This window comes from Colletes latitarsis, chromosome 8 (genome assembly GCF_051014445.1).
Source record: "Colletes latitarsis isolate SP2378_abdomen chromosome 8, iyColLati1, whole genome shotgun sequence".
NCBI lineage: Eukaryota > Metazoa > Arthropoda > Insecta > Hymenoptera > Colletidae > Colletes > Colletes latitarsis.
In genome coordinates, this window is record NC_135141.1 from 30,190,985 (window position 1) to 30,203,199 (window position 12,215).

Sequence of the window (12,215 nt, forward strand, 5' to 3'; positions counted from 1 at the left end):
TCATTTCTGCATGCTCAGAATCTAGAGCATGATATTGCATCGGGTACTGCGATTTACATAATGCTAGCCTGTGCAAAGTTCTCGATTTTTTGTCCCTGTGTATACCAATTAGGTGAAAAAGTTGATAAGCATTTCGACGATCGGGCAAACAGACTTTTTCATACCCATTTCGTTTTACAAAAAGCCACGATTACGTTACCAAATATGGCGGCCGTTCCTCTTGAGCGCCTCGAACGCGAAGCTACGATAAAAATATAATTACCATGAGCGTCTCTGTAATACGCGTGCGTAACGCTTCGAAATCTTTCCTGGCCAGCCGTGTCCCATATTTGAAGCTTCACAGACGTGTCGTCGACGACGACCACCTTATTCTGGAAAAGAGAAGAAAACCGCTCATGCTTTCCATTCGGACCGGTTCCCTCGCGCGTAAACGGCTTCGAAAATTCCGCATAGTTATCGTGACGTGTTCTCCGTCAATGTGAGCAATGCATTTCGTTACCAGCGAATTGTTACATTCGACTCTGAGAAACGTACGCGACAGGGATACCCCCCGAGAGGGATTAGAGTTTCTCACCCTAAAATCAATGCCGACGGTGGTTATGTAGTTGCCAGACAGGAATCGGCCGTCCCTGAATCGCGTTAGAAGGCAGGTTTTCCCCACACCGCTGTCGCCCAATAGCATCACCTGTGTTACGTGAAAATTCTTTATAAAAATAGTCGCTGACCCACGAGTATAGATTCACTCGTACGAAACTAAACGCTTTCAGAGGATCGTGTCCGCAATTCTAATTTCTCTGTGGCCCTTTGATTCTTCAAGAATTGGGATTCTCCCTTGAGAAATTAATTCGAAACGATTCATTCGCACTTTATTATATTTATTGATCCAAGGACCAATAAAACTGTTAGTAATTATTCTTTATTTTATGTCTGCATAAAGACACGAAGCGTGAGCTACATTTCCTGTTTCCCATATGCGTGACACATTATGCAGAATATTTCTTGATGAATTCAAATTCTACGTAATTAAAATCGTACACAGCGTTAAACAGTGGTAATGCACGCGTTGAGCATTTTATGCATTTTTACACGCCCGGTAACGAGACATGTAAAATTATATAAAATTTAGTTAACTTTTTCCGCCAAATACAAAAGGCAAAACATACAAAAGAACAGTTTAGAACTGTACGTGAACTCAAGTTTTAAAATCGATTTTTTCGGTGAACGAGGCCACTCACGTTAAATTGTACGTTTTTGTTTCATTTCTGCACATATAATCACCTCCTATTCGGTTGTTTTCCACCGCGAACTGTTTTAATTAAAAAATGCATACTTTTAGCTCCGGTAATAGACGAATGTGTAACGTAATAAACGTTCTGCTTTATTAAGTAAAAACTAGTTCGGTTTATTTACGCGTACCATACACAACCAGTCTGTATCCAAACGTATTGACATAGCCACTTCGGTCTCGCAAGAATTGAATAAATGAAACGTGCAATTACCTCGGATTTAGTAATAACTCTTAACCGACCGAGCTTGATATACAAGTTAAATAGAAACGTACTCTATATACATTCTTATTTAATTATAGTTGCCACGTCCGAGGAATCGCCTACTCGTGATTAACAACTGCGAACGATCGTTTTCGAAGCGTCAGAATCGGTTGTCAACTAAAGAAACAGAGAATAAATTACTGGCGAAGAAATTAATTTTTATTTTACTTTAATATTTAGACACTGGTGGAATCGCGTCTTGAAAGTTAAAAGCGGTAGAAGTGCACTTGTTCTAGAGAGAATACTTTTTCTGTAACTTAGATCTTGAACATAGTTCCTTATTGGAGAAGTTGGCCTTTTGCTCGCAAAAGTTCTAGTAATTGAATCCACTGTATTGTTTGTTCGATCTTTGAATCTATTTGACTTTTCGTTGCTCGGCAGTACGTTTGGAAACGGAACGATGTAACCTCTTGAAGGATGGATATACTTTTATGTAAGAAACTTCATACAGTACAGTTGATCTTTGGTTCTGAAGTCCGAGTAACCGATGATTAACGTCTCAAGGGAGCTAAATCGAGGCAAAGAATTTTGACTGTAGGATAGATACGACTTCCACTTTGTTATATAGTTCTTGTCATACACGCATCGTAGATACGTAATCGATTTGATCTTTGACTTCTTTCTTACCTCTTACGTCTTTCCTTTCACTTCTTCAAACGAGGAAACGAAGCAATGAAGTTATGGTAGCTAAACGATGTAGCAGCGAGCTGACCAATATTTTGCATTTGAAATACACTGCGCAAAATAGTTGTTGCATTTCTTGAAATTTTTACCTTATGCAAGCGTGTTTCGAAGAAATATTATTGAATTCTCGTTTTACTTCCTCTCTAATTCATACATTCCTGACTGACATAAACATATTTGTCGTTGATAATATCTATAACTCAAATCGTTGGTGTCATCTATTTTTTCAAAGTAATTAATGATGCCTCCGCTTAGAATTCACCAATTAAAAAGCGACTATTCAAACACGGAGCCTGTAATAGGAATGCGTATTACAGCCAATAATTTACGCGATAACGTGGACTTGTTCTCGAGCTCGTTAAACTCGTTTAAGTGTTCTGTTCTCTCCGGCTATCTTAAATAATTGACTCGATTAATTTATTCGTACGTGCACTCCTTTTTTAACGTACACCCCTCTTTTTACTTTATTAATTTCGTTCTTAATGTCAAATCGTGCAACTAAATTAGTACAAGCTATTAAACTACACTTAATCAATCTTAACATCGCATGAAAAGATCATTGCAATTTAGACGGAGAAAATGTTTACCGTCGAACGTAACGTATTGTCCAGAGTTTTACTACGGATAAATGCAGAAAGTATATAGTAATTACTTCGGGCTTCGTGAAGCTTGCGAAATAACAAAGTTTAATCGTTAACAACGAAACTTAAACTCCCGACTAATCGATCTAAATGCCGCCCTATTGATTAATCGTCCTCGCTAAGTAAACCACCCGCGGCGCGTTTGCACGAGAGAGAGTTCTGGGTACTATTAATCTTTATTTATCTGCATCATTGACAAACCTGGAAAATCAAGAAACATTCGCTATCTAACACGATTTCGACCCGAGTGCAAGATAATGGGCGAGTTGTGCGTTTAATTCCGATAGAAGCATTGGCCTTCCGTCGACGCAAACGATGCACCGATTATTTTGGGCAGTGTATTTCGCCGCGTCGGTTACTCTGAAAGCGTGTGTATCAGGAGAGAGGGCAGGACCTTGAAAAGGAGCTCGCCGTGGTCGGGTGATGCCTGTTGGCCCGTCGAGTCCACGCTGTCCCGCGAGGACTGCCGCCTGGTAGGGCCCATCGACTCCTGGGACCTGTTGAAAGCTGAGGTGCTGGCCTGTGGAATGGAGGGGGCCGGCTGGGCTGGGCCCCTAGCCCCACCAGACGATCCCGATCCGCTCGACCAATCGGAGCCGGCTGACCCAGTTTTACGGGATCCGTGTCTGCTACGCTTCGTCACGCTACGCAGCTTCTCCTCCACGTTGCTCATGTGCCCCTGCTACCGGGAGCACCAATTTGCTCTTCTTCTTCTCGACCACTCCTCGTCGCGCACGTCGTTGTCGTCGTCGTCGTCGTCTCGCTCCTTTCTGCTTCTCTTGCGCCCGGGGAACGACGATCGGTTGCCTTCTGTCTCGCTCGAGGTCACTCAACTTTGGACCAAAGGAAGAGAGGGACGGAGCAGTCTTTCACTTCGCGTCTCTTCTGCCTTCTCCTTCGCCCGCTTCTTCGCCCGAGTCTCTTGGCCGATCAACGAGCACGGAGTGAAAGTCTACGCTCGGGTACTATGCACGCCGCGCGAGGACTCCTCGATCGTCGTCTTCGCCTCGATGCCTCGCTCCTTATCTCGGGTACGTGCCAACTCTTCGAAACTCTATCGCACGGAGGCTCGGGAAATACCTACGGGACGGGAACCTGTTGATTAGAACCCTTGGAACCGGCGTCTGCTACGCGGGATCATCTCCGAGGGAAGCTAGATACGCCCTGGCCGAGCAAATCATAAGATAAACATTCTTATGACTGCGCTCGAGAACACGTGGAGCATGGTACCTGACAATTAGTTGGGAAGAAGAGAACCTTAGAACTGACTTCTGCTTTGAAGAATAATTCGCGAAGAAGCTAGATCGAAAGGACTGTTTCGAGTATCATAAATAATACGAAATATACCAAGCGAAAGACTTTTCAAATGTTTTGTTTTCCCATCTTCGTTCCTGCTGATCCACTAAAATTCTGATAAATGATAGTCGTGTTAATGTCTTCGGTAACAACTGAACGTAGCGAAACGTTGATCGACAAAGCGCGATACGAGGAACAAACACGATTACAGGTAGCATTTCGTGCAGAGATGGACACGATCAGCGACTTCAAAGCTTCCGTAATTGTTTCGCTTGTTGCGTGGCGGATTGCGTAACGGGGTAACACCTATGTTGATTCGACATATACACGGTAGCGCCTGGTTGCATAAACATTAAGCATGTTTTAATTAATCCGCGAAATATGCTCGTTCCCATTGATTCCCGCGCGATACAACCGCGATACACGGTTTAGCGCACGTCGTAACTGTTTGCATGGGTAAATTCCGTGTCGTGCACGTGCACCGCCATTGTTTCTGAAATACCGTTTTATCCTACGTCAATAGTCAATAATTAGTAACGTCTATAATTGACGGGAATGTTGACGCTGACGAGTATTGTGAACGATCAATTGTGCGTCTGAATGGATTCTGATGGAAATTTAGCTTTGACGTTCTGCGTGTAAACGCGCGCTGCAACTACAAATTTTAGCGGAATAAGGTAAATTACTGCGCAATGCGCTTCTGGAATTTAGGCAGCCATTTCATAAATTTCTAATCGAGATTTTTGAGAAAAACACTCGATGCTTTTCCGTTCGAGCGATTATTAACTCGTCATGATGCAATTGTCGCGTCAAGGTATGCATGGTAATGAGCCGTCTTGCACAGCGTTCAAAAACGTTATTTATTATCGAAAAGAACGAAGAATTCGTTTTGAAAACCTTCTTGTTCGACGAAGTTTCGTTGATTTATATTGCACGGGATCGGATGATACGTATTGTTAGGGTCTAAAACAAACTAACGATCACGAGAGACTCGCCCGTAGTCGTTTATCTGGCCGTTCTTTTCGCTTTTGAGGCCAATTCCCTGCCGCGAGGCCGCGGATAAAATCTCTTGCGAAAATCCGCGGGAGAGCAGCGCTCGCGCGTAGCATTTTGCAGCGCGTAACAGAGCCAGCCTCGAGGAATCGAGTTTCCGACTCGATGACCGCGTCGTCGGCGCGGATAAAACCAGAGTCAGACAGAATTTTATTCGAAAAATATTTAACACTCCGCCGTATATAGGGATACTCAATAATTTATAAGACGTTAAGCGATAAAAATCATAATTCGCCGCTGGTTCGAGTATTTGCGCTGCTTATCAATTATTTATGCGTTTTACTTTACGAGCGATTAAAACGTAGGATTATTTATTCTGTATAAATCCAAGCAAATGTAAGAAAAAATAACCACTCGTAAATTGTGAATTTTTACTAACTTTGAATCACGATACATATTAATTCAGAAAACACGAAGCTTCCGAATGGCGGAATCAGATTTATTAACTGTATTTTATCGTTGGTGCTGGTAGCAGAGAGAACAATTATGTTTCGACCTATTGCACTATGAACGGAATCGTTCGAACCGAGTCTACCCCTCAGAGGCATTTCTTCTTGGCAGCAAATGATAGTCACGGCTGCTTCCGTCACGGATATCGACGATTTCGACGAATGACGAAGTTAGTGGCTAGTTCGTTTCCTCTATTTTTCTTTTTCCCTTTTTTCTTTTTTTTACGTGAACGACGTTTATTGGAGCGACGCGGCGTTAAAACTCGTTCGCACGCTCCGATTGCTTCTCGTTTCATCGAGTACGGAATGTCGAGGCGCGATTGCATCCGGGCACGAATCTCGAACTAAATTGGGCGACTTCGAAAATCAGATAACGATTTTTCCTGTTCGATGTTTGGAGAGAAATGGGTTCTGAACGATTTTATGGTAAAACGATTGATGAAACGTGGATTTATACGATACGGCAGAACCTCTACACCTTTACGCGAATCTCGATCGTAGCATCGAGTTTATAAATGGGAAGGAATGATCACTTAGCGAGCGAAATTGAAAGTTGGAATTAAGATCCACGCTTGTCGCGAATAATTAAACTTTCTAGTAGATTATTCGAGCATGAAATAAAAAGGAATAATAATACAACAATGAAACAGTTGATTTCTGATATATTCTCCGAATTTTTCTCGGCCATAATGTTACGATTAATTAAATTCTACGTTTAATATTTAAATTAAGAAAAAACTTAAAATACACGAGGATATGCAAATCTGCTGAGCGAATTTAAATTTTAATGTGAAATATAATAGAACTTCGTACTATATGAATAAAATTAACAATCATACACAGCAGGATATATTTCATGGATTTTGTTAGCGATGAAAATAGATTCTATCGACGTGGACAGATAATACACGATTAAGTGTTAGATTAATAGATTAGATCTTGCTAGAAGTTAATCGATATATCGCAATTCCGAATAGGCAAACATTACATTTAGCGCCATGTCATTTACTTTTCTTTTTAGAAGTACATAAGACAAAGGAGCGAGAATTCAGATTAATAAATTCTAACCGGTTAAAAGCGAGTAGACACGACCAATTTACTGGTGCTACATTGCTTCGAATTAATTCCTCGCTACAGTGAACAGATAAAAGAACACTTTGTAACACGTTTATCATGTTAAACAGAAATATGAAAATAGAGGCACGACTTAAAGTTGAGAAAGCCAGATTAATAAATTAGATAAGATTAGAATCAGGTAGATACAATTTACTAGAAATACATTGCTTGACAAATTTGTAACAGTATTAGAGAAAGTTACGAAGATAAATATTCGAAAGGAACCAGATCGATGAAACAGGTCCGTCGAAAAGCAGGTAGATAACGTGATTCCAGTTAATCTCTCCCTATACCGTGTAGATAGAAGACGAATTTTCAGCATGTTCATCCCATTAAGTGATCACAAAGATGAAGATTCAAAGTAAACTCAAACGTGGACGAATTAATTAATTAGATTTAACTAGATACGGGCAAACAACTTGCTTCTAATTATTTTCTCGTTACGCTAATTAGATTAAAGACAAATTTCCAACGTGTTTGCAGCGAGGATGGATATTCGGGGCTGAGTCGATGGAAGTCGGGACGCTGAGGAGATATCTGGCGTTGATTTGGCAGCAAAAACTGAACCGTGATGCAGATACGAGACTGGCTGGTCCAGCCTACCGCTTTGGGCCCACCCACGCCGTACCTGGCGTCAAAAAAGCCCTCGGGGTTCCGACAAAACTGGCCCTCTGGCTGGCGGACTGAACCCGACTGGTGGCGCCCTTCGCGATGCCATACTTGGTGAAACCGGAGGAACCAAAGTATAGAGAGGTTCTACAGTGAGTTTCTCTCTAGATGAATCATCGTTGGTAAGTTCTCTCTACAGTTCTAGTGACTCATAAGAAACGACAATATTCTCCTCGCTAAAAAGCATACTCGCCACGTAAACTATACGAAATTGAAATTATAATCGCAAACAGTATGAAATCAAATACAATAACAGTCGAGGAAATCTTTTCTAAACTATGCTTCTTATCGAGAACTCGCTGCAAACGCTTCGTTTGTCCGCCATTTTTCCGCAAGAATCTTCGCCTCCGTTTGAAAAGCCGTTCGCGTCGAAAAACCAGTTTCTAACGGAATAACGTTCGCGGCGATCGTTTTTTCGCGTTTTCCCCGACAATGCAAATCCCACTCGAACGTTGTTAATCCTCAGCATTTTCCGCTAGCGTCCTTGGCTTTGCACTCAAAGTATTGTCTTCTTACGGGGCACAGGTTACCCGTCCCAATTGCGTCATCGCGTCACACGCGAGCGATTTCCTTCCTCCGTGTCGACTACCTCGGAGGCGTTCTTTTTTCCGTGTCAGTGCCACCGTTACAGCTTCTCCCTTTCCGTGCTGAAAAAGACGTCTATTCTCGGTCGTTTTCGCATGGTCACGACGTTGACGGGACCGGTGCACGAACTTTTCCAAGCTAAAACACCGACGTCGATGCTCTTTCGCGAAAATCTTGGCTCGACGACGCAAAACGTCGAAATAACAATTTTAAGTTTTATCCCGACGTAATCCAGTCTAAATTCAACCCCGTAGAAACGTAGATTAGCAACTCTCTATATTTTCTAACAATTTTCAAAGCGACACATCGATACACTCAGCAAGACAGCAAGCAAACATTGGCGAACGAATTCAAACGATACACATAAGTACACACCGCTTCAAACATTGGCATAGACTGTCTCATGGCGCGAATTTCTGCTCGGCGAAGCATCACGGCGACAACAGCTGGTGCATTGTTGTAAACAGCGTCGCGTGTCCGTGAATTCCGTCGCAAATTCGACAAATTGATTAATCGCTCGTTACCGCGACGATGGATCGGTAAGATTCATCACGCGCGAATCGAACGCCGAATCGATGGGCGAGCTTTTCGAACATCGAATGGCAGCGTTCGCCGGATGCACAGACCAAACCTACGGTGAATCTGCGGTGCATTAATTAATAACGCGTAGCCGAATTAATGATTGATCGGGCGTAAGCAGCGATCAATAATTAATCTCGCGTACGGGCGAGCGCGTTGGTATTCAATGTTCGAAGTTGCACGCGAACGCAGTAATAATCGCGTGGAACGAAAGTCCCTTCCACTGTAATAAACGAGCGACGAATATCATTTAGAGCAGCGACAGATTGCACCGGACATCGTGAGCCAAGCTTAACGTCGCAAAAATAAAAAGTAATAAAAATCGATGGCGATTTGATAAATACAAACGTGTCTCTTGCGCTTATAGGAAGGTAAACAGTCGTAGAACGAGCGACGCTAAAATATTTTAGGGATAACGAAGGAGGATAAAGAATCAGTTTGTTTGAAAGAGTTATAAGTTCGAGAGTTTTGAATATCAAAGGGACGAGAAATATTACAGTATGTGTATGAATAGGTGAAAGAGACTCGAAATTTGGAAGTATGATGAACTGGGGCGTATAAATGTAGCTGGGAACGCGTGGGGTGGGAATTGACGTCACGATATGAGTTGTTGTACACGTATCTAGCTATACTGTGCAAAATTGTGCACCGATTTATTGCAAACTAGTTTAGATGAAATTTATAGTAAGAAGGGGGCATACTTATTCAGTTTCAAGAAGACTAGTATAGTCAGACAGATAAAGTGGGGGTGTCTTTTCGTCGACTTGCCCAACATTCTTGTCCGGCTTGCTAATGAGATATCGTGACGAAACGTATCCTATAATCCTCTTAATCTTTAATTTATATCATGGAGGAGCAATTGATAGTTTCTGATAGTGCATTGTTTAAATAGAAATTTACTTTATCTCTATAGACAAAATTGTGTAGTGCAGCAGAATATTTGATGATTTCTGAGTTGATCTTGAAAGTCCAATATTAATTGTGTTATTCCGAAAGGGTTGGGCCTTTTCGAGCGAACAGTCTGAACGAGATTAAAGCAACCCGATAGCCACGTTTTCGGGGTCCTGGCCAGACAGTGACAGTTCTCTATCCGTGGCGCGTAGGAAAGAAAGCGCACACGCAGCCGGATGTCTTTATGTAATCGGGACAAAAACCTCTGGCGCAGGTGAGAGAAGGACATTCAACTCGGCCGATTTTGGTCGCGACGCGCAATCCACGGACCCTCGTGGCCCACGTGATTTGCACGGTCTTTTCGACATATGAGCGTACACCTTAACGAGGACGCGTCACTGAGAACCGTGAAAACGATTATGTCTGCGGCGATGTTTCGTTCATCGACCCAGGACGAGTCCTAGACTCCGCGGAACGACTTTGCATCTCACAGACGGCGGCCATTTTTCAAGTATTAAACCCAGGAAACAGACAGATAAATATGTTTATGGGTCTGGAATAATAATCTTGATACAGAGGATAGGCTCTTGAGTTTGTAGAAAAGTCTCGTATAATATAATGTCGAGGAACGTTGCTAATCAATCTTGTCATTTGCTTCTAAATAATTAATGGCGAAAAATAATTTCTTCTTTGCGCTAGATTCTCTTGCTTCCCATTCGTATTTTTTTTTCTTTTTTATACCATAAATAGTTGGAGTGCAGGCCTGAGAGGCTCGTCCCACTGGAACAATCGTGGAAAGCCGAAAGATGTTCAGCCACGAAGGTTGCTGAGATGACGAGCAAGGTGAAGTGGCAACCTCGTTATTACAAAGAAACTCCGACCTTGTTATTCCCTTTGATTCGACGTTGCACGCTTCTCGACAACGAAATATCAATCGACTATCATGTCGCTGGTACTAACGAGACTAATAAAACCTGGCACACTTCTGTCGTTCGAGCGGGTCACGGTTATTAAGGAAAAAGCTTTCAGGAGGGTCGGAAAACGCCGTTGAAAGCTGTAATGGCGGAAGCTAATAGTGTTTTCGCGTGCTCGAGCAAAAGAACAACTGTGACACTTGTTCGTTGCAACGATGTCTTTAAGACGAAATGTATTAAACACACAACGCTAAAAAGTAGGTTTCGTTGAGTCAATTTACTCGATCCCTTTCATTATTTAACGCTAAAATTATTAAATCAACAACCTGGTAAAAGCAGCACTTCCAATTTAAAATAAAAATATTTCAATTCTATATTTCTATAATTGCACTGTTCCAAGAAAATTAAAACGTTTAGAAAACTTTGTTCACGCTCAGAGTAACTATGACTACACCAATTCACCGTTTCCGCTGAGATCCTCAACAGTGTGAAGTTCGATCAACAAGAAACTCGGGTAAACTTGTTTAATTGTCATCATTGCATGAACAAATTGGTTGTTTTTGTTTTAAAGTATGATAACTAACGATGCCTCGCGAAAATTGGTATTGTTGAAATTTTCATTACACGAAAAAACCGAAGACGGAAAGCCAGGATTCGAACTCGCGCGTTCTTTTCACTATGGTTTTATCCGTAGCCCATCGCTTTAGCGACTCCGCCAATGCAGCTACGGCATAAAATGTATTTCCTATAATCTACTTGAGTACATTCATTCTAATAGATAATATTTTATATATTTGTGTTAATTTAAATGCGTTCTATAATTTGCTTTTAATACATTTAGAACATAATTCTCAATAATGTGAGCATAACAGAGAATAATACGTTTAGTTGATTTTAGTTCTATGAGATGGCACTGCTAGTCATTTACGGAATGAAACACATCAAGGTTAGCGACGTCACTGTATCGTGGCATTTAACTTGCTTAATTAGGTGGCAATCGTTTATAGAATATCAGGAAAGTTATTAACTACTTAATTTCCATTTCAATCGTAAATATAAAGTAGTATTTTGTTTTTAGGCAAATTATTATACTCCGAAGGATTAGCTATTAGTAACCAACTTTTCAACAGAAATTAACTGTAATGAATATGATTAAAGGTAAAATCAATTTGAAATCTCGATAAATAACAGTAATGAATATAATTAAATATAGGTAAAGTGAATTTCAATCGAAATACAATGAAATTTCGTTCATCCAAATACCGCTTAATAGATTATTCCAGTATCGGAACAGCATTTAAGGGAACGTACGATTATTCAAACAATCGTGTTAAACAAGTACAAACCAGAATTATTAAATTTTATATTTAGTTTGTTGAAAGAAGCGTGAATTTTCAATCTCGTTACAACGTTGTTTTTCTTCGGAAATTGGAGCAGCCACTTCGTAAAAATGATTAATATTTAACTTCGTTCGTACGAAGTAGGCAAATATACGCGATAGTTCGTCAGGAGTTCGTGTTGGTACGTTTTACGGTTGTTTTTCATTTCTGGAATTCGGTTATAGCGAAGCTGCATCGAAGCAATTTCTTCATTTCCATCGAAGCTGTGCAACTCCCTCGAAATGAAATCCCGCGGAACTGTTCAAAGGAACATCCGCTGCAACTTCTCTACGAGCAGCTTCATTTTTCTGTAACATTTTTTGCGTGTCGGTATCGGGAGCCAGACCTTGATTAAATTTCAACTACGAACGCTCGTATTGTCTGTTTCTGCCACGCTCCGGGCTACCAT

General features: G+C 41.3%; 1 protein-coding gene across 4 annotated transcripts in view; it reads right to left on the reverse strand.

Moving 5' to 3' along the window:
• The window catches only part of LOC143344808 (ras-related protein Rab-37), a 122,649-nt gene that overhangs the window by 3,956 nt on the left and 106,478 nt on the right, over positions 1-12,215 (reverse strand). For 3 of the 4 annotated variants that reach the window (XM_076771250.1, XM_076771251.1, XM_076771252.1), the window contains exon 5: positions 263-371. In XM_076771250.1, the coding sequence (XP_076627365.1) occupies positions 263-371 (109 nt within the window). Of the gene's footprint in view, positions 1-262; positions 372-574; positions 686-3,269; positions 3,807-12,215 lie in introns of those variants that run through there. The other variant, XM_076771253.1, reaches the window with a different exon arrangement.